The 26,900-nt window shown below is 43.0% G+C and overlaps 1 protein-coding gene across 1 annotated transcript in view; it reads right to left on the bottom strand.

The window, feature by feature from the left end:
• Nucleotides 1–26,900, bottom strand: part of PAH (phenylalanine hydroxylase) — a 72,204-nt gene that overhangs the window by 14,802 nt on the left and 30,502 nt on the right. The window contains exons 4-6 of the mRNA XM_033220869.1: nt 17,186–17,274; nt 6,677–6,744; nt 1,540–1,736 (exon numbers count right to left, since the gene is read on the bottom strand). Coding sequence (XP_033076760.1) covers nt 1,540–1,736; nt 6,677–6,744; nt 17,186–17,274 — 354 coding nt within the window. The remainder of the gene's footprint in view (nt 1–1,539; nt 1,737–6,676; nt 6,745–17,185; nt 17,275–26,900) is intronic.

The raw sequence follows: 26,900 nt of genomic DNA, 5'->3' as shown, positions 1-26,900 counted from the left end.
GGTAAGTTTACCTAATTAAGGGGTAAAATATTAGCAAGTCCATTTGTGTGCACATCTATATCACATTCTCTAAATCGCTCAATTTTAAAATTGACCTCTGATCAGCATGTCTGTGGTTCCTGTATCTGTCTCTCAATTTGTTCCAAACTTTAAAGGATAGCGACAACGACAGTGATAATGGTAATAATAGCTAACACTATATTACCTACTGTATGTAAGACACTCTTTTAAGCTACTTTATGTGTGCTACTAATTCCCACAATAGCCCTATGAAGTAGACACTCTTATTATGCCCACTTTACAGATGGGAAAGCTGAGACAGAGATAGGTTAAAGGTTTCATTCAAGGTCACAGCCATAGACAGTCTAGCTTCAAAGTCTGTTCTCTTAATTACTATTATGTAGCTTCCCAACTGCTAGTATTACTGTTTTATTATTCTTATTATTGGTCATGGCAATGGGAGTAATTAACTAAAGAAGTCTTTGGGATCTCCTTGCCTCTTGCCCCCTGTTCTCTGTGTCTTCAGGCTGAAGTACACTCTGCTTGAACCCTTACTTCACTCTTTATCTAAGAAGCAAAGACTTTCTAGTGGAAGGGACTCAAAAGGTCATCTAGCTCACCCCCAATCTGTCCTGGCTACAACTTCCCTTTCTGCCAAGTAATTTCCCTGGCTCATTGTCCCCAGAGTGGCCCATCTCTGCACAGCTCTGATATATAGAAACTTTTGTAACCTGTGGTCTGTCTCCCTACTTTTGCTTGTTCTACCTGGCACACAGTAGGTGTTCAATATGTGTTAGTTCATTGTTTTGTTTTTGCTAAATTAACATCCTCTTAGCAGAAAGAATAACACCTATTTCCCCTGGATATATACTGTATGGAGAGGCCTGCAACTCAATGTATTTACCTATTGAGCTACTCAGGTTTCAATTCAGTCCAAATTCACTGAATACCTGCTGTATATGCAAGACTGTGCTGAGTGTTTTCATATGCAGCATCTTACTTCATTCTCGTAATTTCCCTATAGGAAAAGCTAAAGCGTTGATACAGTGTCCATTTGACAGATGACAAAACTGAGGCAGGTTTACTCAGCTGGAGGGCATCAAAGGCAGGATTCATACCAAATGCACAGACTCAGAGCTCAGGGATCTTGGCACCATCCCCGAAAATAGCACATTTCTTACACAAACACACACTCCTAACTCATAACACAGCAGGAGCTACAGGGAAAAAACAAAAAACAAAAAACTCAGTGAAGCAGCTTGGGCTTTAAGTGTGAAAGAAAATACTTTTCAGGGACATGTACACAGCAAAATCCACAGTCTCAGGTGTTTGATTGAATGAAAGTGGATAAACACAGTGGAGACTGGAGGGAAGGCAGAGCACAGTGAAATTGAGTTCTTCCTGGAGGAATCAACCTGCATGCATTTCTACAATCACGTGCTTTCATACTGGCCTCCACATACATCTTCCCCTTCCCTCTCCTCTGCTTCAATCCTCCCCCCACTTTCTGCAGGGTCATTGACCCTCAAGTGGACTTACTCTGCAGAAATTGAGAAACGTCTTCCAGCTGGGGAATGTTATCTTCATGGAAGCCACAGTACTTTTCAAGAAGTGGAAAAATGTGATTGTACTCGTAGCAAGCATGGGTTTTATACAAGGACTTCAGAGTCTTGAACACTGTGCCCCATGTTTTCTTTTCTTCCTCCGTGTATTCCACTCGAGGGATGGGCTGCCCACTAGAATACAGGCACAAAATAGGTGTCTCAAGCAGGGCAAGGGCACAGCAGAATGCAGGTTAGGTTAGCAGAGGGAGTTGGGGGCCAGAACCTGTGAGCTGCTATCACTTGCTTCAGTGAATTTCATACATTATTTGAAAGAGAAAAATTACACATCTTGATACAGGAAACATTACTGTTTTGATATCCCACATGAAATTGGCTAAGCAATGGTTACCCACATTGGTTAAGCAATGATACAGGCTGCATTGAGGATTTGCTCTCACTTTCAGGAAATCACTTGGTTTTTCTACTCTTCCAATCCTCTAATTGCTTACCTAGGGTAGAAATTCACTTACCTGCACGGGCCAGTCAGGTATCACAAAGGTGTAAAGTTTCAGAGATAAGGCAACAAGGAGAATGGTGGCCAGCTGGAGAATGCATTACCTTTCTAAACCAGGGCATCTAAGTCCAGTTAAAGCAAAATAGTGTGTTTTTATGGTGTTAACTAAGGCAATTATACCAGTGGGCTGAACTGGATTTAATATGTAGGCCACGAATCTGAGATCCCCTTTGTTTGGTAGGCATGCACTTATTGGGTTTGATATTTCTTCTCCTGGGAAGTTATAAAGGTATTTAAATACGTGCTAAGTAAGATTCCACATTGTATACATATATCAAAACATCATGTTGTACACCATAAATATACACAATTTTTATTTGTCAATTAAATAAATAAATAAATAAGTTCTAGATCAAGGATAATAAATATTGGAACAAAGGAGAGAAAATTTTATAAATCCATGCTAAGGTATAAAATGCCTTACACCTTCTCTACACTGAGCTTCTTCAAGTACATATGCCAGGCCCCACAGATCCTGAATTTCTTGGGGAAGGGAAGGCTCATGTACCTGGAGTCTAGTAAGCTCCCCAGGTGATTCTGATGCAAACTATAGTTTAAAAGTCATTCGTTGTAAAAGTCCTTTTGAAAACCACCTGGGAATGAGCTGTGTTCTGAACAGCACAAACAGATGAAAATCAAACAAAGCCTGACTTCAAAGACCAGTGACTGTTCCCTAGGCTGCAGGCCTATTTCTCTAACAGGAACACAGAGTCCTGGACAAAGTGAGACTGTTTATCTCAGAATTATGGATCATGATTAGGCTCCAGATTAGGTCTTTCTTGCCCTTTCAGAATTGTACCTCATCCAAACGCATTAGAGCACAGTCTTTGTTATTGTCTACAGATGAGTGACAGGGATTAGGCAAAAAGATAGCATTTTGCTTAAGTATTGAAAGCCAGACAAGTTCAGAAGGTCTTGTGGTAGCCAGCAGTGATGGTGAAAAAAAAAAAAAAATCAGGTAAGCTCTTGCCCAAGAACGTGCCATTATCAAGCCTAAGAACTGATACAGGAGACGAACAGACTTTGGAAACAGAGACTGTTCAATCCTTGGCCCTGCCATTCCCTAGCTGTATCAGCTCAGGCAATTCAGCAAAAATCTCTGAGCCTTAATCTGCAGCTGCTACATGGGCTAAACATAAGTAACTATTTAAATTTAAGTCTAATACTATGTATAAAGTACCTAGTATTAGTACTGACAAATCCTAACAATTGGATAATTGACCATTACCATTATTACTGATTCTAATTTTAAAAGAAAGGCATCTGTTATTCCTGGCACAAATTTCAAGAGATGGTAACATCCTGAGCACCAAGATGTTCTGCTGGTTGACACCTGCTGTTCTAGGGACTCAACATCTGTTCCCCATTCATCAGTAAAGCACCTTTCTGCCCTCTCAGTCTGTGAGGTTTGGGTGAGGAGAGACTCCACTCCCACCTTCAGAAGTGGGCATGTGACCAGGCTAAGCAAATTGAAATCCCTCATTCCCCTGCATTGTGCCTGGCTGACAGATGGGCCTATGTCCTAATCAGAGTCAGTGGACTCAATGCTAGAACTGTGGTTGACCTTGTTGGAAATAGACAGGACCTCTAACTGAGTTGAGGTATCAGCCTAGAGGTGCTAGGTTCCCTCTCCAAGAGAAATGAGGCCAAAGTCTAAAAGCAAGGCCAAAGCAAAGGACACTAGAGTCAGAGAGGCAAATAATGAGACACTGAATCCTGGACCTGCCTGAGCCTAAACGATCCCCCTTAAACTCTTCATTTATAGTATCCAGTAGAGCTTTCCTTTATGTTTGAGTTGTTTTGCAGCTGAAAAATATAAGCTCCTATGATCCATTTTATCTATTCCTAGATAAAACTTAAAAGCCCAACCTCCACTCCAGTAATATCATCAAAACCTGCTGTAGCAGTCTTCCATATGGTTCTAGACACAATTCCTGGCTCTGCCTCCAATTCACCATTTTGAATCTTTACTCTTATATGGTCTCTTGGATTAATTCATTCATTCAACAAATGTTAATTGAGCACTGTGACAAAACAGTCAATTACCGCTGCCCTCATGAAGTCCACATTTCTAGTAGAGGGAGACAGAAAGCCAACACAACTCCGTTAGATGGTGATAAATGTTACAGAGAAAAAAGGACAAAGATATAAGGAGTTTCAGAATGGGTTTTCACTTTTGCATAGGGTGTAGAGAGGGGCATGGCTGAGAAGGTGACATCTAAATGAAAATCTGAGGAGATGAGGCCTTGGTGCTTCACTCTGGAGTCTTCCGTTTAGCTTGAACATAACTATTTGAGATTCTGATTCCGCTTTTCTGCAGGTTAATCTGGTTAGCAGTCCCTGAAGTCTAAAGCAGTGACAGCTGTACCCCCTTTATGCAGGTATTGGGGCTGCTCATCCCAAGCTTGATAGCAGTGGCTCAGCACTCCCTGCTTTCCTGGGAAAAGCAGGAGAATCTCAATTCTAACTCTGCTGCTTCCTAACTGAGTGAGACCTTGGTCAATTGTTAAAAAGCAAAATCACAAACGAAAACACAAAAATGTTAAAAATGTGACACTAAACAGACCATGTAAAGGACACAGGTTGACAAAATGAGGGTAGAAACAGAAAGGAATAGTGTTGCCTTGTTTGACCTCAGTTGGAGATATACACCTCAGTAGAATCAAATTTTCTCCTGCTCTGTGCAAGTCCGAGAATGACTGTGAAAGTGTACAGTGAGTATCAATTTTGAGGTCACAAATACACTTAAGTAGGCAAATTCACAAAGTAGAATCTGCAAAAAAAAAAAAAATAAGGATGAACTATATCAGACCCTGAAGTAAGAGACTATTTTGAAGAAGAAAGACACGATAAAAACAGCACCAAAAGCTTAAATGACATGAGATAAAGTAAGATCTGAAACAGGCTTTGAATTTTTTAAAAGGCGAACCCTTAACTAGCTACATGACCTTCGGCACATCAGTTAATCATCTGGGCTTCATCTATAAAAGGTGAGAAATTGACTAAAAAATTGTAACGTACTTCTGAGAGTCCAGCCATCTATAGATGATTTTCAATAACCTATGTAAATAATTAACATGTAAGATTGTGAGGTGATTCACCAATTTCACTCTTCTTCATAAGGTTTCACATTTCTATGAGAAGGAGGTTGAGGAGGATCTGTTTCCGCTCTCCCCAAATCCCAGCAACCCAGAAGTAAGTGAATGTACTTTCTAAGCACCTCCTGCTTGATTATATGATGTGTACTTTCTAGGAGTCCCCAGACACTCAGAAGAGTGGCTAAAAATACCCTTAGAATTCAACAAACCTGAGTTTAAAACCTGATTATGTCACATACTAGCTACATGATGTTGGCAACTTACTGAACCTTTGTAAGCTTTGATTTCCCCATCTGACAAATAAGAAGTTATTATTATTAAGGCTAAACAAAATGATATATACAAAGCATGTACCAAAGTCCCCAGACACATAGCAAGAAGATAATAAGTATGATCTGTTATTGCTGACTATCTTAAGGACTCTTGCCTGTATCTGCTTTGATGGTGTCCACCTGACTGTGCTGGGGCAAAGGCGGGGTCAAAAGAGGGAGGTCACCATCTTCTGTGAATCCTGCTCAGCAGGATCCAAGGCCCAGATGGGCTTAGATCTGACTAAAGACAGCACATTTTTTAATCCTTCCACTACCAAAAGTCATTCAGAAAAAAACTTTCCCTCTCTTTTTCTGGAGGTTTTTCCATGTTGAAAGTAACTTTGTAATCAGTATAGAAAGGCCCATCATCTTCTCCATCTCCCTGAGATTCTATCAAAGCGTCAAAGTACTATGCCACGAACAGTCTGGACAACTTTTATGTTATGTTTCTTCTTGTGTGTGTCTTTTCTTAATCCCTTAACTCAATAACAGCACTTGTCAAAACACTAAGTTTCCCATGGTGGCATTTCTGTAGTTCCTTAAGACTCAAAGGAGCAAAGCTGTTGTCTTCTCAAACATGTTTGATATTTGCATTTTCTTTTGGCTAAAATAGGATAGGAGAGGAACACAGAACCTCAGACAGGAAAAAAAAAAAATCCTAAAATTGTCCTTCACAGCTGGGTCAGACCAGATAAAAGTAGAAAGCTGAAGTTTGGCTGGCCTGAAATCTTGAATGATTCATTATTTCAGTAAAGCAGCCAGCTCCTTCTTGAATGTAAATGATTCTCTTTCCTTCTTCCCTGTTTAATGTGCAGAAGACCGGAGGCTGTTTTATTCAGGACTGAGGCCTTTTCTAATTACTGCAGACACCACTGAGTAATTAGACAACAAAGCTTGGGAGAGAGCAGGGCCCCAGCACAGTGGGTAATTTTGTTTTGTCTAGCAGCAATCGTTTTTTATCATATGTTATTAAAGGGAGGGTTTAAACACACCCCCACACACATACACGCACGCACGTGAACACATGCACACACAGAAGGCAGGACTCTTCACGCTGGTATTTTCCATCCTCAACTGGATGAGGGCAAGGGAGACACAGGCTAGGGGTGTGTTTTTCTCTTTTCCCTACCACAAGCAAGGCAGACTTACTGGCGGTAATTGTAGGCAATGTCAGCAAACTGCTTCCGTCTTGCACGGTACACAGGATCTTTAAAACCCTAGGAGAAAAGAGACACCTGATTTTCAAGGCTTCATAGAAAGAGGTCTGGTATCTTTGTGAATGCTTTGAACAGGGGCTCTTGAGCCATGACAGTGCATGTCTCCTTCCCTTGTTTATACCCTAAAACTAAATTCTCGGTTAAACTTAGGATAAGCTCTCCTGTCAGATATTGTGAGTGACACCTGGTTAGTAACTCCTTCGATTTAGCATGAGCCTCCTTGCTGTGGATTCCAATGTGCATGCTCCGTTCTTAAAGAAACCTCATCTGCAGCATATCTGACTGACACACTTGCTAAATTAGGCAAAGTTCATAGGATGAATGTCTATGATGAAGATATACAATATCCATTTAATTCCTGATTGAGGTATGTGTCTAGCTCTACCTTTTAATTTCTTGATAGACAAGCAGGTATATGCTTATTGCTCTTGCAATTTTTAAAAATACAATTTATTAAATATATACTATGTGCCCATCTGTGAGTACCAGGAACTGATTTTACATATAATTCTCACAACAAACTTGCAAGTTCGACGAGTATGATTATCCTGTTCTTTCCAGAATAAATGGTGGTTCGGAGAAGTAGAGCCATAGTGAAGGTGAGGCTGGGATTTAGATCACCATCAGTAATTGTTAGCCTTTTCAACCTGGCAGGGGCCTAGCTAACTGAGAGTCTGTCTCAGGACCTAAAAAGGATGATAATGGCTTCTCCTCTGAAGCTGACTCACAGGCAGCCTTTTCCCAGTGATTAGTAAGCAGCACATTTCTGAGTGAAAAGAGGCTAAGTGTGTCTTTGAGTGTTTGGAGTGGAAGTGGGATTCCAACTGATTGAAAGACAATTTTCCAAAAAAAGTTGATTGCAGTCTAAATTTCAGTGACACAAGAGACTGATGTCATTGCTGTAGAACTCTGCTGTGGTTCTTCCAAGCCTTTCCCAGTAAGCCATGCCATCCACCACTTTAGCTCACAATTTCTCTGCTTCACTGTCCCTCCAAACCAAGGCAGTAGTGAATTCAAAACAAAAGCTTATATCACAGAGTGTAATGTTTAAAGGAGCTTTTAAAAAGAGAAATATTCCCTGATTTTTAGATATTGTTTTTTGTTTTGGTTGCTTGATTGGTTGAATTTTTGTTTTGGCAGAGTTTCTCTCTCTCTTTCTCTCTCTGATATATATGTATATATATCAGGGCCTATCAGTAATTGTAAAGACACAGAGGGCAATGTAATATAATGTAATTTCTTCTGAGAATCTGCAGCATTGATTCTGGCACACAGAAAAAACTACAGACACTTGTTGGAAGAAAGGAAGGGAGGGAGGAAAGGAGTTAATTAGTTTATTTCCTGGAATATATTTTGAAAAATAGAAATATCCAAATGTTTCACACTTGAAAAGTGAAGTAAAACTACTACACATTTTTATTTTACTCCAAAGCTAAATCCCAGATAAATAATGTGATTACTCTGTTTAGAAAAGATTTTATGATGCAGTTATTACAAAGTATAACTCTTCCTTTCCCTAGAGCACTGAATGGTTTTTAATCATTAATTACAGATTAGAAAGCTTAGGAATCTGAGGACTTAAAACTACTGTTGTGCCTCATTTCTACTGGGTGAAGATAAGTTGGTTTGAGATGATGTGGTTAAAAAAAAAAAAAAACACTGGGCAGCATGATTTACTTTCCAAGCATCAATAACACACCATTTTAGAAACCTGTCTACTGGACTAATCAAAGAACATTTATTTGTCCACATCTCCATACTTGGGGCTCAAAATAAAAATGTAATATTGGTCAGTCATTAAGGTTTGATTGTTACGGTCATTCTCACTTGCCATTCTTATTGAATAGTTAGTACTGGATAGCCTTCTTCAGGCCCTAAGGATAATAGGTAGACTTCTGACCCTGTAAGGCACCTTGGAGAAAGGTCCATTTCTATATTTTGGTGTCGAATTGAAGAATATAAAGCCCATGGAGCCATTTGCCTAAAGGCCCTAAATTACAGAACTAGCACCTCCATTTGGATTTTGTGGCCCTGCCTAGGCTGGCAAGTTGAGATTTGAGCACTGAAGTAGGAAGCCAGGAAGAAAAGAGAATTGCTTCAATCCATGGATTTCCACTTCATCATGCTGCTCCTAGGAATGAGATGTCCATGAACAATTCTTACCCCCATTTGCCTGTATTGTTTATCTTTCATGTACCTTGCCTAGGTGGTTTAAAGATTTTCCACTTGTGAAAGAAAAAGCTAATGTAACACTGTATATCCAGTTGATATGATCAATTATGTCATATATCAATTATGTTAGAGGAAATATGTAAGTATATAAATGAAACGATTAAAGAAATACACCAAACTCTAACAAATGTTACCTCCAGGTAGTAGGAAAAATAAGTAACATTAACAGTTGTATTCTTGAAAACTATTTATGCTTTTCAAGTTTTCTAATGTGAGAATGGGTTTCTTTTAGAATAAGAAAGAAAGAAAATAGGATTAAATACCCATCTCAAATCATTTTAGTGAAGTAGCAGGAGATTCACATGAGAATGTGAGAATGGGTTTCTTTTAGAATTAGAAATAAAGAAAATAGTATTCAACATCCATCTCAAACCATGTTAGTGAAGTAGCAGGAGATTCACACACTGGTACACAGGAACACACACACAGATAATGCACTATACAGATCTTCCATGTGGGAAGGCTTCTAACCATGACCCTTTCCAGCTCCTGGTTTCTAAGAAGTTCATTATCAGCCTGCAAGGAGCCCCCACCAACCAGGTTACAAGGAGTTTTGCTTTCTCAGTTACCAGTGGTCAGACATCTCTGTGGCCTGAAGCCCAGCCTCTTGGGGATTTGGCCTCGCATCCCTTGGGCTACCAGATGATCACACGGCCTCTGTAGCTGTCCATGTGGAGTACATTCTGAATCAAATCACAGTTGGTGATGACTGATCACCCTGTCTCAATTTAGACTAATAGCATCAATTTCAGTAGCACTGCATGTAATTTATTTATAATCACCCTGTCTCAATTAAACTAATAGCAGCAATTTTGGTTGCACTGCGTGTAACCAAATATGTTTTGACAGGAAAATATATTGTTGATGAAGGAGTGGTGAGGGGGAGGGAGAGGGGATAGAAAAGACGGGAGAAAGTCAAGAGAGTTCTACAGGACGCAAGTCATGACATCAACTGAAGTCTGCATGTATTGAGAGGTATGATTTGTGTGTGTGTCGGTTTAGGGGAGAGGGCAACTACATATATGGAAAAGTCTTGAGTACTCTTGTAGACAGATATTTATTCCATCATTTCCTAATATCATAGCTAAGGTTAAACCTCAGAAGTGCTCTCTTTAGGCTAGTGAGAACACGGGTTTTAAAGTCAGAAAAGCTGTGTTGGAATACTAATTCATACTAATTCATTTATTCACTAGGAGCATGGTCTGGGGGTGGCCAGGTTATCTCTCAGCCTTAGTTTCCTCATCAGTAAAATGAGACTGTCAATCCTACCTGCTTCACAGTGTTGTATAGTTTAAGTCAGGTAGCATCAGCAGCACATTAAGTAAAATTCGGAGCACATCGTAGGTGCTCAAAGAATGATGAATTTGTGCAAAATGGCAGGAAATCCAAAGACAGAGAAGTCTGGCTCAGAACATAAAAAAGATATACTCTGGAATGGGTCAGTGATCGCCACCAGCCACATGGGGCTTTTAAACCAACATCTACAGAATTCTTACCTTGCTGTGTATATTGGCTAGGCCAATAACAAGAGGAGTTTTGCATTTTCCATAATGTTTCATGACAACTGGGAGAAGGATGGAACACAGAAGACAAAAGGTTCAAACTAACTGGCATTTGTTAAGTAGCTGCCATTCCCATCCTAGAGACACTTGTCAAGGAGGACTTGCAAACAGTAGACTAGGGGACTACCGACCATGCCTAATCCCTTTGCTCACCCTACAATTGGCCAAGAAGCCTATTTTGGAAAAATGTATGTACCTAGTTGCCCAAGCCCATAAGCTAGGAGTTATTGTTTTACTTCCCCCTTCTCTCTTCCTTCACATCCAGCAACCAATTTCTGCCCATTCTACCATTCAAACATCTGAGTCTGTCCTTCCGACTTCATTCTCACTGCTACACCTGCATTCGACCACCAGCATTTCTTGCCTGACTATTGTAGCTGCTGTGTAAGTGGCCTCTCACCCCCTCCACTTCAGCCCAAATTAGATTTATAAAGTGCAAGTCTGGTGAGGCCACTCGCCTCCTCAAAAGTCCTTCAATGGCTTCTCATTGCTATTAGACTATTGTCCAAAATATTTAGCACGGTCCACAAGGCTTTACATGATCCAGCTCTGTCTAAGTGTCCAGCCCTGTGCTGACTCACTCTGGACTTCCTAGGATGCTCCAGAGTGGGACCCTCTTCCCCACTTGTTGAGATCAATAAGTCACTACCTGTTCTTTCTGTCTTCCTGGATTTTTCCAAAATTTATTGGTTTCCCTCAGTGTGCTGTACATTTCTCTTTTCAGATGGTCTCACATGTGTTAATAATGATTAAACTCAGGAAACTCTCTTACATATCACTGGATTTTCGGAGCATAGCACATCCAGCATACCCCCAAGTAGAAGCTGTTGAAAAAATTATGCAAAACAGGCCAGGTGCGGTGGTTCATGCCTGTAATACCAGCACTTTGGGAGGCCAAGGTGGGCAGATCACCTGAGGTCAGGAGTTTGAGACAAGCCTGGCCAACATAGTGAAATCCCGTCTCTACTAAAAATACAAAATTAGCCAGGTGTGGTGGCACATGCCTGTAATTCCAGCTACTCGGGAGGCTGAGGCAGGAGAACTGATTGAACCTGGGAGGCAGAGGTTGCAGTGAGCCAAGATCGCGCCATCGCATTCCAGCCTGGGTGACAAGAACAAAACTCCGTCTCAAAAAAAAAAAAAAAAAAAAAATATATATATATATATATATATATATGCAAAACCTAGGAAAAATGGCAAACAAATTACTGTGTGCCTTTTAAATGTCATATGAGATGATTGTCTCACAAGCTCACTCTGTGCTCTAATGGGACATATATTTACTACTTATAAAGTTACAACCACTTCAAAGGAGATACTGGCTTTCTAGAAGACCAATAAGTTGCAAAATATTCATTTGATGATCAAATTGTAAGTTGTTTCTGTCTAGTAGAAAGGCTAAGACACATGATTATGGCTTTATTGCCTTATGGAACATTAATCACTTGTGCATCCATCTTTGTGATCTTATTCTGGCTTTCTATTTTCCAATGACGACCTGTACTTTTGTCTCTTGTATCTTTTCTGCACTATCTTTGTCATCTTGCTGGTTCCCTCAATAATGAGCTAAATGGATCTTTGATAGGTATTCACTATATACCTGCATGACAGTTATGTTTTTAACTTTTTGCAAATTATGCTTGGATAGAGCAACTTAGTAAGAATGCAACAAGTCTTTGATGACTCAACTACCTGACTGACTCTTAGAATTAACTCTGACAGGGTCTCAGGTGGAGAAAACTGGGTGGGCAAAAGGAAAAGGAGAAAAGTATTGAAAAATATAGTCTTGTTCTTGGACAATTTGCTGGAGAACAAATTTCCTATGGGAGAGCAGGAAAACTTGATGTCCACACCTTGAAAGATTAAAAAGCAGTTTCAGGCTTGGCGCGGTGGCTCGTGCCCATAATCCCAGCACTTTGGGAGGCCGAGGCAAGCGGATCATCTGAGGACAGGAGTTTGAGACCAGTCTGGTCAACATGACGAAACCCCATCTCTACTAAAAATACAAAAATTAGCTGGATGTGGTGGCACAGACCTGTAATCCTAGCTATGCGGGAGGCTGAGGCAGGAGAATCACTTGAACCCAGGAGGTGGAGGTTGCAGTGAGCTGAGATCGCACCATTGTACTCCAGCCTGGGCAGCAAGAGTGAAACTCCATAAAACAAACAAACACACAAACAAACAAACAAACAAAAACAGTTTCAAAGACTTGGGTCAAGAAGTAGAAATATACACAGAAGGACAGTTGTGTTGGCTGATATTTTCTTCACTAAGAAGCCCCCACTATTGCAGATCTATAGCCTAGACTCCAGGGCAGCTGCCAGGTAAACTGGAATAGGTAACTCTGGAGTTGGGGTCTATGTGGCAGAGGTTGCTAGTGTTCCCCAAGATCTGTCCTCTCTCCTTTGTTCAGAGAACATTGCTAAACTATTTTCCCCCATCTCCTTTGCAGTTAGTAATGGGCATGTGACTGAGCTCTACTCAATGGAATTTGATTGAAGGGATGTGAGTCATCTCCAGACATGGCCCATGAAAACTTCCCAGAAGCAATTCTCACTCTTTCTTCTCCCATCCACTGGCAGAATGAGTGGGCTCCAAGGAGTTGAAGGAGGGTACAGCCATCGGTGGAAGGAGCCTTGGTTCTGAAAGACCGTGTAGAGTAGTTCCCTTACTGACCCACATTGGAAGTGAACTTTTATTGGGTTAGCCATGGAGATATGGGGATTGTTTGCTGAGCAGTTAGCTTGCTCTGGTTGCTGGAGGGCTAGACTCAGATCTTCCTCTTTCTAGAAGGCCTCCGTAACCATTTCAGTCCACAGTGACCTTAGAAATGATAGCACATGCTATCTGACTCACGAAACCTGGCATTTATGCACTTTTTAAAGTTATTATTTAGCTAATTATTATCCAAACTGTATTCCATGGAAAACTAGCACTCAAGATAATGTTGCTAGGCATTTCATTAAAAAGAGTTCCATGGGTAAATACGTTTAAGGAAACATTACATTGACAGGGTTTCATTTTTGCAGGACTTTCCAAAGTTTCTGATGAGATCATGGAATTTGCATATTTGAAGTAGGGTTATAGAATACAGAGTTTCTCTCTTTGATCATGGGATATTTTTCATAAAGTATAGTTTGGGAAACATGCATATGGCCCTTTCACTTGCATAGAGTATCTTGTGCCTCCCATGAGGTTATAAGTCATGAAGAAGTAAACTTACTGTGATCTGATACTCTATATCCAAAGCATAAAGCACAATGTGATAGTTGCCATTTCTGAGATAGTAACGGAGTAACAGTGTGAAAAACTTAAGTCTGGGAAGAGACAGGAAGAAGGCTTTAGGGAGGCAACATATGTGATTTAGACCTTAGATGAATAGAGGTTTTCAAGTGGGGAAAGAACAGGTAGGTTGACAAGAGAAAACTTCTCAGGTAAAGGGAACAACATGGACAGAAAGGGGAGTACATTTTGGAAATGGAAATTAAGTAGAACCGGTTAGATTCTGCCTGCCAAGTTTACAGTTGCTATTCCAGCTCCCTCCTGCACTGCTTTGAGAACAATCAACACCCCTTCTCCCTCTACTGTACAACTACAGGCCTCTGGAAGGCAGGGATCATGTCTTATCTGTCACTTCAACTCCCTTTCTTTTATATGGCCTGAGACATAGTTCACGTACAGGTGATGCTACACGGCCCTCTCCCTCTGAGATTTCTCATCTGAAAATGATGTGTACAGCCCTCGTAGGGTAGTGATAATATTCAAATTTAAAAAGGAATGCCAAGCATTTAGCATTGTGCCTGGCACATAGACCATGCTGAAGAAGCATTAGCTCCTAATATCATTAGCTAAATAAAAGCTTGTGGAAAAAAGCAAGCAAGGTGGGAAAGGGGAAAGGAAGGAGACCGGGAAAGAAGGGAAAAGGAGGCAAGATGGTCACTGGGGAATCTAGCTTTCCTATTTCATTTTCCCACTTATCTAAAACTGAAAGGCAGAGGCCATTTTCCCTCTATCTTGGAAACAATCCTTCCTTTACTTCATTTTTCAAAGTGACTGCTTTGGAGGATCTGATGAGAGATATTGGGTCACACATCCACGCATACTGCCAAGGGCCGGTTTCAGGGACGAAGAGATTACACAGGATGCAATAGGACAGAGAGAACAGAGGGTCCTTTCGAGAAGAACACCCGCTGCCTGCGCCACTCCTTGTGCTGGTTTCTGTTTGCAGTCACACACTGCAGCCAGGCGTGTGGGCCCTGGGGTCTCTGGGAAAGCACGCTGGAGTGTTTGCTTTGTCCTTGGCCCACGTCCCTGGGATCTGATGAGAAACCAAAGGAACAGAGAGAGCCTGGCGCCTCGTCTTCAGGGAACTGTGTACCTGATATGTTGTATTTTTACAATAAAATTCATAACATTGAGAGGGCAGGGAGTCAAAGACGTGGCTTTTAAAGCCCAATGAATTCCAGAGACTTTTAAAGCCAGTGCCAGCTGCTTTGGAGGGGACATGAGGATACAGGGAGAAAAATGTCAATCTCTTTGTATTGGCGTCTTCCACTGCCCCAAATGAAAAGGGAGTGAGACCAGTGGGAAAAATGCTGGTTTGGGGCAGGAAGATAGGAGTTTGGTAAGAGGAGAATAACGCCCTGCTGGGCAGATCCCTTGGATGGGGTCAGAGGTGAACAGATAGCTTTTCTGAGAACCAGTATCTTTGGAGATGCTTTGCGGACAGAATTGATGGCTAAGAGGCCCCAGACAGAGACCTGTTGAATGGGTACACAAAGCAGAGTCCCACCTGGGGCAACCTTGGCACCCCAGGGCTCCTGGGAGTAGGCTACATGGTATACAGGAGGATGGAATGGGGGTCAGAAGTCCCCACATTTACCTTTAGTTTTCAGCAAGAGAGAGTATTTAAGTAATATATACTAAGAGCCTTAAATGTAATTCCTATCCTTAGTTTAAATATAACTTAGTTTAATTTCACAGCTAATATTCAAGGAAGTCATTGGAAGTTCACATGAAAATGCACAGGCGAGACTCAAACTTCCTATACGTTTGCAATTGGGTGCTGGTTAGTAAGTTGTGGCACTATACACACACACACACACCCACACACAATTGTGTGCATATATACATATATATATATATATTTAGAGAGAGAGACAGAGAGAGAAAGGAGGAAGGATGGAGGCACACCCAAATATTAATATTGATTTATTGATTATTTTAGAATAGTGTAATAATAGGTGATTTTTTTTTTCTGTTTTGAAGTCTGGGAGATGGGAGGAAATTCACCTTTGTTTCTGTTTATATATGCTTTCTCATTATTTAAAAAATGCAGAATAGTCCAGAGAGAAAAATAGAAATAACTAAAATTATGGTTGCTTTTCATTTTCCTCCTCATGCTCTTCTGTGTTTTCAAGCCCACTATAATGGGTTTTACAATTTGAATTAGAAGAAGCATCAATCATTCATATTTCAAAAGGCCAGCCTGCCCCTGACATAGTTCGCCTTTGGCCTCTGTAAAAGAGCCTGGATTTCTGCCACTAGCCAGGTCTTTGTCTCCAGGCACCATGAGCTCTCAGGATTCACAGTATAGCACAGGTCCCTAGAAAAGTCATCAGGTTCCTCAGGCCTCACTAGTTTTGTAAGATGGAAGCATCTGCTTTGCCTCCTGAAAAAGGCCTTTGGGAACATCCTTTGCTGATTGTAAAGACCCACATAAATGTGAGGAGAAAACAGACTCCTGTGGAAGTGTAGACGCCTCCTCTGGGTTCTACTAAACCTTCACCAATGTAAATGGCTGCAAGTCATTTAAAGATTAACGAGCCATTTGCCTGGCAGAGAATAAAGGGCAGGCAACAGGACGGTGGCCCTTCCCACCAAAGGAGGCTGTGAGACCTGGCCCGAGTTACCGCAGCCTGGGCTGTTCCTTCCCAGACCCTCTGCCCCAGAGTAGAGGGAACGATGAAAGTTCCCCTACCCAGTCCTCTACTCAAAAACCATTAAAGGACCTGCCCCCATGACCGCAAGACACAGGCCCAGTCCGTGTTCCTCTTTCTGGTCTATCAGACCTTTTACAATCTGATCCCAACCCACTGCCCCAACCGCATCTCTCATTATCATACTTAATGCACCAACCAGTCATTGCCACAATATTGTGGATGCTTCCAGGACTCTTGGTATTCTCATACACTGTTCTTTCAGCCATAAGCCTTCTCTGTTCCTTATCTGACCAACATCTCCCACTCAGTTTTTAAGATCCAGTTTCAATGTCGCCACTCCCCCCTGCCCCCTGCAGTTGGCAGAGTTGTTAGTACAGGTTGCTGTTTACCAAGCACTTGATTTAAACCTCCATAGATGTACACAGGCAGAAGCAATGATGATTTGTGCACACACAGATCTAGTATATAGAGACAATAGTTTCTGGACAGTGATTTATATTTGCTCCTACAATAATGATGACCATGATAATGATGATGACAATAATGTCTTGCTAATTTTTCCCAGCCCTCGTGTAAATAGGAACACAATAAGTGTCTGTTGAACAAGGGAACAAGCACATTGCTCCAAGTGGAGGAGGTAGGAGGAGGGGAGGGGAGTGGAGGAGAGGCACTGAAAGAATCTCATCCTATGGGCCATGGACTCACAGGGTGGTCAGCATCCAGTTCCGCTCCATAGCTGAGAATCTGATTGGCAAATCTGTCCAGTTCTTGAATGGTTCTTGGGAACCAGGGCACTGAAACACAGAGAAGGCAAAGTCCTGAGTGCAGATTGGCAGGACATGGCCAAGGGCCTCGCTGAGATCAGAAGTGGGTATCCCAGTCAATGGTGATGGCAAGTGGGCTGGCTTCCAGATAACCCCCAAATTACTGTCATTCAAAAGTTAAACTCCATTTTCCTTAGAAACCAGTTTTAAAACCCATTCCCAAATACATTATCTTTCCTGGAGATGTTCTCTGAATTATCTCAAAATTCATCTCCCTCCCACCCATCATGGTAGTTTTCTTTGATGGTTTTCTTTAGTAGCAGAATTTTTTTTCCCCTCTGTCACTCAAGCTGGAGTACAGTGGCACGTGATCTCAGCTCGCTGCAACCTCTGCCTCCTGGGTTTAAGCGACTCTCCTGCCTCAGCCTCCCGAATAGCTAGGATTACAGGAGTGCTCCACCATGCCTGGCTAATTTTTATAGTTTTGGTAGAGGCAGAGTTTCACCATGTTGACTGGGCTGGTCTCGAACTTTTGACCTCAGGTGACCCACCCCCTTGGACTTCCAAAGTGCTGGGATTACAGGCATGAGCCACTGCGTCCTGCCATTCACAGCAGAATATTACATATAGGCCCAAAATATAAATTATATAAAACCAGACTGTTCTACTGTAAACAAGTTCATGAGATCCCATCTTCCCATTATGTGTTTCCCTCCCAAAGGCCCCAGGCACTGCAGCAAAGTCTTTTGATTGCAAAGCCAGTTAGAAAGCCATTGTGAAGCAGAGCGAAGGGAGTCAGGTAGTTGGGATCTGAAGATGCCTTGCAGCACCTAAAGGATTTCAGACTTGCTTCTGAGCCAGTGCAGTGGGGAAGGGGTTGGGCTTGAGTAGGGTGGACTACAACACCTGGGTCTTACAGAGAGAGGGGCCCAGGGAGAAGGGCAGGTGGCAGCACTGACGTCCCTGTGGGTTACAGGAAACAAGACACATTGCAGGTGAAAATTTGGCAGGAATGAACAGAGACAAGGGCATTTTGGACTGTAAGTTTCATAAGGGCAGAAACCATGGGTACTTTGTTGTACCAGGCATAAAGAGAAAAAGAAGGAAGGAAGAAAGAGGGAAGAGAGGGAGGGAAAAAAAGGATAGAAAGGAGGGAGAAAAGAAGATAAGGAAGGAAGAAAGGGAAGGAAGAAAGGAGGGAAGGAAGGAACTAATGGATTCACCCTGGTTATGTTAACATTTAAGGTGTTGACAGCAGTAACCACCATCCAGAGTGCCTGCTTTAGTACAGTTGCTATTTCTGAGGTACCTCCAAAATAAGGCAGGCATGATAACCCCTCTTGCGCGGGTAAGAAACTGAGGCTCTAAAATTTTAAATAGCTGGTTTAAGATCACACCAGGAGTAAGAAAGTGGTAGATTCAAAAAGAATCCAGAGAGCCAAAATAGATGTGGTGGGAACCCTGAAGTGAGCACAAGGCTTCCAAACTTCCCCTGAAATGAGGTTGAGGGGAAGATGCTGAACTTCCAATCAGCATCCAGTCTGGCTTAGAACCTGGGCTCCATCTGCCTACTTATCCTCTCTGTGTCTCAGTTCCTCCTCCGGGAGGAGGAGGAACAAAACAACTGGGATACACAACTATAGGAAGAACCGCAAATGTGTTTTTGAAGGCTTCCCATGTGCCAGGCACTTCTGGTGTAGCATTTCTGGTGGAGTAGCTCCTTGAATCTGAGGATTGCTGTGGGCAGTGATGAGAAACAGGCAAAGGGTGCCGCTCAGCGTCTGGCACATAAAACACGACTTTCCATCTGACACCCATTATTCAAGATTCTGACCTACTTAGATGGGACAGGAAAGAGCATGCATGCCATCTAGTGGCCAATCTGGGGAAATTCCATCCATGATCTAAACAGAAGCCTCAGGAGGAGCAGCAGCTGCATTCCAGCAAAACAAGGAGAGCTGATTCCAGCAGTTCATCAAGGTCCATTTAGACCCTTGTTTCTGCAGAGCTAAGGAGCCTAGGCTCTCTACCACCCATGTTAGCAATAAAACTAACACAGAATGGTGTTCTAAATATTTTAGCTGTGAGGTGGGTACTATTAATATTCCCATTTTAAAGACGAGGACACTGAGGTACAGAGAGGTTTAGTGCAAACCCAAATACACACACTGCTAAGAAAGAGTGGAGTCAGGATTTAAATACAGGTCTAGCTGACTCTCTGGCTTCTGGTCTTGATCGTCAATCTCCTGCCACTCATGGGAAGGTGGCAGAGCATACTGATAAGGAGGGCTGGCTCTGAAGCCAGATTTCCTGCCCAGAGGTTTCCATGCCCCTAAAGCCCAGCCCTCTTTTCCAGATTGGCTCCCTATGGACAGCAAGAACAGAAGCAGATGCTGCCATCATTCCAGGTAGCACTTCTGTAGTACTTGCTGTGTATCAGACACTGCCCTAAACATTTCACATATGCTATCCCCTTCAATTTCTGCAACAGTCCTTTGAGGTAGGTATTATTATTATCCCATTTTACAGATGAAGAAACTGAGGAACAGTGAGGGCAAGTCTCTTGATAGACCTGCTTGGTCCCAACTGCTGAAACTTTGGAGTCTCGGGTGACTCAATACCATGCTCTGCTCACTTGGTGAGGAACGTGGCTTCCCACCTTGTCACCTACACCCCTCCCCAAGCTCTCCTTCCTCTGTGGGTCCAGCATTTGTATTGCACACTGAACCTCTGTTGTCAGTGCCAGGAATGGGGGTTTTTCCCACCCAGGTTTGCAAGGCCTTGAGAAAGGAATCAGCACTTCAGAGTCATCCAGGGCTCAGGATCTTCTTTAAGAAAGATCTTTCTTGTTTCTCCAGGACCTTTCCACTGCGGAGTTTCAATGACTGGCACCCACCTGGACAAGGGGGCCTAACTTCTCTCCTCTGTGTTCAGCACCATGGATAACCCCATCCCTGCACCGTGGAGGTAGCCCGTCTCCATTCATTCATCATTTCTCTTTCGCCTGGGAATCATTCATAATTCTGTCAGTAACTGCTGGCCCCAGAAATAAGGCAGGCCAAGTCCTTTCTTGCTGCACCCTCTTCTTACTTAGGGGACCCTTAGAATCACCAAAGGAGATTCCACAAGTATGTACTGAGCACCTCCTACATTCCAAGCACAAAGCACTGGGGGGTGCATACAAGGGATTCTTCATCCTTGTGGTGCTTACGTTCTGGCAGGGGCAACACGAAATAAGTAAATGTAAATACGTGACGATGTCAGGAAATTCTTGAAGAAGAAGAATAAAGAAGCTTAAGGAAATGGAAAGTTATGGGGATGCTCTTTTTTAAATTCTTTTTTAAAAATTCCATCTTTATTGGGGTATAATGGAACAATAAAAAATGTATATATTTTATAATATAAAATTACAATTGTATAAAATTGCATACAATTGTAAAATTTTCATGTATACACACAATTATATTTGTATATATTGCATATATTTTAGTATTTATTTATTTGAAACGGAGTCTTTCTCTGTCGCCCAGGCTGGAGTGCAGTGGCGTAGTCTCGGCTCACTGCAACCTAAGCCTCCCAGGTTCAAGCAATTTTCCTGCCTCAGCCTCCCAAGTAGCTGGGACTACAGGCACATGCCACCACACCCCGCTAATTTTTGTATTTTTAGTAGAGACAGGATTTCGCCACATTGGCCAGGCTGGTCTGGAACTCCTGACCTCATGATCTGCTTGCCTCAGCCTCCCAAAGTTCTGGGATTACAGGTGTGAGTCACCACACCTGGCTTATTGCATATATTTTATATAACACTTATATATATATTTATATTATAAAATTATAAATACAATGTAATTATTTAATACATGCATGCATCATGGTTACCATGATCAAGTTAATGAACATATTAATCATCTCATGTAGTCATTTTTCCTGTGTGGGGATGGAGTGGGACCAGGACACTTCAGATCTCACTGAGCAAATTTCAAGTACACAGTAAAGTGTGATTAACAATAGCCACCATGCCGTACGTACATTTGACCCCCAGCACTTGCAAAGGAAACTTTGTACCCTTGACCATCTCCCAATTTCTCTCATCACCCTACCCCCTGGCAGCCAACATTCTATTCTCTGCTTCTATAAATTCAACACGTTTTGAATTGGATATAAGTGATACCATGCAGTATTTGTCTTTCTGTGTCTGGCTTATTTCACTTGGCATAATGCCCTTCGGATTCACCCATGTTGTCCCAAATGACAAGATTTCCTTTTTATGGCTGAATAATATTCCAGTGTGTGTGTCTGTGTTCGGGGGTATCACACTTTCTTCATTCATCCACCTGTTGATAGATATGTAGGGTGTTTCCCTTGGCTGTTGTGAATAATACTGCAATGAATAGGGCGTGCAGACATCTCTTCGACATACTGATTTCATTTCCTTTGAATATATACTCAGACGTGGGATTTCTGGAAAGTATGGTATTTATATTTTCAATTTTTGAGGGACTTTCATGCTGTTTTCCGTAATCGCTGTGCCAACTTACATCCCCACCAGCAGAGTACAAGGGTTCCCTCTTCTCCACACCCTTGCCAACACTTATCTCTTGTCTTTTTGAGGTTAAAGGCAACATGCTATTTACTATGACATCCTCTGCCTCTAGACCCCAGAGGGAAGACCCTGGTGACTTGACATTGCCTTGGCATGGCTCAGTGAAATCTGGGATAGTCAGGATCTGGCCCTAGTCCAGAGTTGGTTTCCTATTTGTGTCATGAATAGTCAGTCCAGCAATGGTTAAGAGTCTTACAACAGCCAGACAGCCCAGGTTTGAATCTTATCTCTGCGTTTACTATCTATGAGCCCAGGAAAAGTTATTAAATCTCTTTGTGCCTCACTCTTCCTATCTTTGAAATGGTGGTAATAGTAGTACTAGAAAATATTGCTTTATAAGAACAACATGATGTCAAATGAGTTAATATGCATGATTTATGGAAAACAATACTGGCACACAGTAGATAGTATTACTGCTCAGCTTTGAGTTACATATGTGTGTGTATGTATATAAACACACACACATATGACACATACTATATATGTATGTGTATATATATGCATATACAGACATATATACACATATACATATATATATATAATTTTTTCTACTCTGTCCTTAGCTTATCATAGCAGAGAGCAGAGTGGAAAGTTTTCCAGCAAGGCTCGAAAGTCTCTGCCACTTATTTTGTTGTGCAACTGGCCAGTGTCTTATCTCCTGGAGTCTTAGTTTCCCTATTCACAAAATGAATTAAAATGCTCTTTCCATATTATTGGATGAATTAAATGCTGCAGCAATTTGACACATCTTAGCACAGTGGCCCATAATAAGTGCTTTATCAGTGTTAACCATTAGTATGGCAATGATTTTAATGATGATGACTAAAGGAGGAGGGGGAGGGAGGAGGAAAGAACAGAGATTGGGGTCAGGAAGCTGGTTCTCTGTCCAGCTTTGATATTAAGAGGTTTCTAATCTTGGGCTTCAGTTTCTGTGACATGTGGGTATTAGATTCATCTGCGCATCAAACCCTTTTGAGTTTCTTATTCTGAGACCCGTGGGATCCTCTGAAGGGCTGAGACTGGCCAGAGGATACTTGAAAAGTCAGCTCCACTTCAATCAATGTGTCAACCTCATTTATTTTTCAGAAATACAGTCACTACATTTGTTCAGTTCCCAAATGCACTGCCTCATTTCCCTTTCTCCTCCCACCAGAGAAACAACGTTCTTCCCCGTAAACCTAAGCTAGGGTGCACCACCTTGACTTGGGGCTGTGTGGGCTGGCTGGCGCCCAGCGAACGCCAGAGGGCAGCAGAACCAGCGTATTTCCAGCTCTGGGTGACTTCCCCCCCCCCCCCCTTTTTTTCCTTATCCAAAGGAAAATTCTTACTGGGCCACCTGACTTCGTTCAGCTGTCTTGGTCGGAGCAACAAAACAAAATAAAACAAAACAAAAACAAAAAATTTGAAGAACTTGAGAAAATTTGCCAAGACTCAGATGATTCAAGTCTCTGTAAAAAGAAGACAAAGATCAAAACAGCTCGCCACATCCCAGACCTTTGAGCTCTGCACCTTGTCACAGAGCCTGTGAGGGACCCCAAGGTAGCCCTGCGAGGCTACAGGGTGCTCACCTGAGTCCAGGGGCCTTTGGTGGCTTCGAGACCCCACCATCTTCAACAAAAGGTCCAAAACACAGCCAGGCTGGAGAAGTGGCAAAGCCTGCGGGCTCTTCATACACACCTAGCCAGACCGCCTAGCTCCAATCTAGCTCAAACCTCAACTTTGGAACTTTGTGCAAATTACTGAATCTCTCTGTTCCCTGGTTTCCCATTTACGAAATAGCTATAATAATAGTATGTCCTTCAGAGGGTTGATGCGAGGATTAAAATGAACTCATGTATGGAGAGTGCTTAGAATGGTGTCTGGCACACAGCAAGTGCTTATAAGTATCTGGTAGTGGTATTATTATCATTATAGAAGGGCAAGTGAGAAAGGGTGAGAAGGCCTGGTGCTCACTTCCTCCAGGCAGCAGCCCAGCCCCATCTTTAATCTATTCCGTCACGTGAAGTTAATGCCGGTGGATACAGTCTATGCGTCTTCTATGGTAGGATGAGGACCCAGGTCAGGCCTAACCATTAAGAGAAATTCGGCTGGGCGCGGTGGCTCAAGCCTGTAATCCCAGCACTTTGGGAGGCCGAGACGGGCGGATCACGAGGTCAGGAGATTGAGACCATCCTGGCTAACACGGTGAAACCCCATTTCTATTAAAAATACAAAAAATCAGCCGGGCGAGGTGGCGGGCGCCTGTAGTCCCAGCTACTCGAGAGGCTGAGGCAGGAGAATGGCGTGAACCCTGGAGGTGGGGCTTGCAGTGAGCCGAGATCCGGCCACTGCACTCCAGCCTGGGCGACAGAGTGAGACTCCGTCTCAAAAAAAAAAAAAAGAGAGAGAGAGAGAAATTCACCAGCTATCATGTTGGAGAGCAGGGACAAAGCCTGAGGAACGAGACCGGGGAGAGGCACCTGGGTGCTGGGTGTTGGGGACTGGGGATCGATTCCTGATGTGGCTCACTTCCCATCTTGCAGAGTTGTGAAACAGGCAGTGCAAGGACCTCAGGGGAGACCACAGAGGACCCCAGACAAACTCAGTGCCAAGCCTTGACACATGTACTGACTCTTTACATTGTGCGAAGGGTGTGCATATCCTGGGCTTGAAGCCAGCAGGTCTGAGTTCAAGTCTCATCTTTCCCGCCCACACAACATGGGAGTCTGAGCAAACTACTTAATTCCTGAGTCTCTGGCTTTGCATCTGTGAAATGGGCAAGGTGCTGAGCCCTTGCCTGCCTCCTTCTTTGGAGTGGGAAGAAACTGACCCACAACAGGTGTACCTGTGACATCAGTCCTTGCACTTGAGCCTCATAATAAACTCCAGAGTTGCTTGTCTGACTAAGTTAGTGGTCTCAGAGGCCACTAGAGGCCAAGCCAGTCTGTGCTTGTGTCTCTAACCTCTGCACCTGGGCTCTTCTGATTTTTCCCAGGCAAAAAGGTAGCGCTACCCTTTTTCCTCTAAAGTTACATTTTCTTGAGAGCTTATTATGCACCAGATACTGTGCTAAGTGCTTTGCTTTCATGATCTCCTTTAATTCTCAAAACAGTCCTAGGTGGTAGACATTATTGCTGCTCACTGATGAGCAAACAGGCTCAAAGAGATAAAGTGATTTGCTCAAGATCACTGAGCTAGCTGAGCTGAAAAAACAATTCTGCAGCCAATGCACTTCACCAAAAAGCAATGCTGGGCTTTGAATAAAAGTGTGGTGGTGGTGAAGGAGTGCTTTTAAATTTTAGATTCATTTTCTCCCACCTTGAGAAGGAAAGGAAGTGTGACAAACTAAAATAGATCTCTAAAGGTGCTTGAAGAAGATCCCTAGGACAGCCTTGGGCCTGCCCCATCCTAAGCATCCCTGGATTTAGAGATAGTCTCTTTTTAACGTAAGTTCTCCTTCACATACCCCTTCTTTTCTTTACTGAAGGCTGCAGGTCCCTTCCCCCACCCAGTCTCTCTCACAAAGCTGGAAATAGAGACTGACCCCAGCGACCCAGACCTCTGTTTTGAAAAGTTAAATCAGATTAGCTCATTAATGGCCTTGCCAAATACCTCGGCCGGTGGGCTGGCCTCTGTGAGCCCCTCAACAGCCTCTCGGGTGGGCGGCTGGGCTTCACGGTTAATGAATGACTTGGGCAGGCTGGGGCAACAGAGGCCCTCTGTGGAGCGGAGGCACCCGGTGGGGGCAGATCATTAATAAATATTGATTTGGCTCCAAAGGAAGCAGCCCGCTGGAGAGCTGGCCCTGGACACCCACGTAGTAGTCCCATTAAGTCGGGGTCAAATGCTTAGCCAGGACGCCAAGGGGCGGCTGGCTCAGGAGCGTCACTGAGCAAAAGACCCCCCAGGCCTGGCCAGAACCTGCTTCCTGGCCAGTGGGTCAGAGGAGGCCCATTCAATTTACAGCAGCTCAAGGTGCAGGCTGAGTCCAATCTTACCCCCCGCCCCACCGGACGTTCACCAGCCCCAGGGGTTAGCCGGCAAGGCACCCAGGCTTGCCTCCAGCCTGTCTCAGAGAGAGCAATAAATCCTGGTTTCTTGGGTGTGAAATAGAAGGCTGTTTTCACCACCCCCTCCCAGGCTCCCGGATGTCTCCTTCTAGGCAGTGGCCTCCAGCCGCGCAGAGAAGCAGTTGCTGCGTGCTGATCTCCACAGCTCCCACAAAGGAAGAAGAGATGGCTTGCCAACATCCTGCAGGAGCAAGACTTTTAACGGTTTTGTTTTTCTCTTTTAAGTAGCTTCTACTTTCTTTCTGGAGAAGGAATGCTCTTCAGGAAGCTCTTGGCAAGAATGATGTGCCAAAGGCTGGCTGATGATGCCCAGCTATTACCCTCTGCCTCCTGGAGACAGCAGTGGTCAGAAGTCAGGTGTAGTGGTTTTAGGGCAAAGCATCTGTTCTCTCTGTTCACATGGAAAAATAAGAATCCCCAAACTAGATGACTAAAAGGGATCTCACACACATGAAGAGTGAAACTGTGCTTACTAAGCAGAGGGAGTGAGTGAATAGATATGAGTGAAATTATGAATAAATAAAATAATAACCTGTAGGGCCATTTATTCCAACCACCCCCTAAATTACAACTACCCTCCCAATATCGTTTTTAAGATACTATGTATCTCATAAACATTATCCATTGGCAGGTTGGCCCCTATATCCCCAAATATCCAATTCTGTCTTCTGAGAGCTCACCATTGCATTGAGATCTGGTTGCCTGTCACTGACAACTCTAGTTATGGTCAACCAACATTGGGCCAAACAGAAGATACCTAAAGCCTCCTCCATGTATCGGCTGTGTCACTCCAGGAGCACTTATTTGGCCCTGCTCCCCTTCTTCTCATCAACTGAACCCACGCCTGGACTCAGTGCCTCAGTGCACCTCCTAAGACTACTCCTGAGGCATGCCACCTTCTCTATCACTGCCATGTATTATGCCATGTAGCCACAACCTACTAGATTATACAATGCATGGGTCTAGGCACCATGTCTGTCTTTTTCACTATTGCATCCTATCAT

This window comes from Trachypithecus francoisi, unplaced genomic scaffold (genome assembly GCF_009764315.1).
Source record: "Trachypithecus francoisi isolate TF-2019V2 unplaced genomic scaffold, Tfra_2.0 Lachesis_group11, whole genome shotgun sequence".
In the NCBI taxonomy this organism is placed as follows: domain Eukaryota; kingdom Metazoa; phylum Chordata; class Mammalia; order Primates; family Cercopithecidae; genus Trachypithecus; species Trachypithecus francoisi.
The sequence above is the reverse complement of the archived record's forward strand: the minus strand, read 5'-3'. Positions and strand labels throughout refer to the sequence as shown.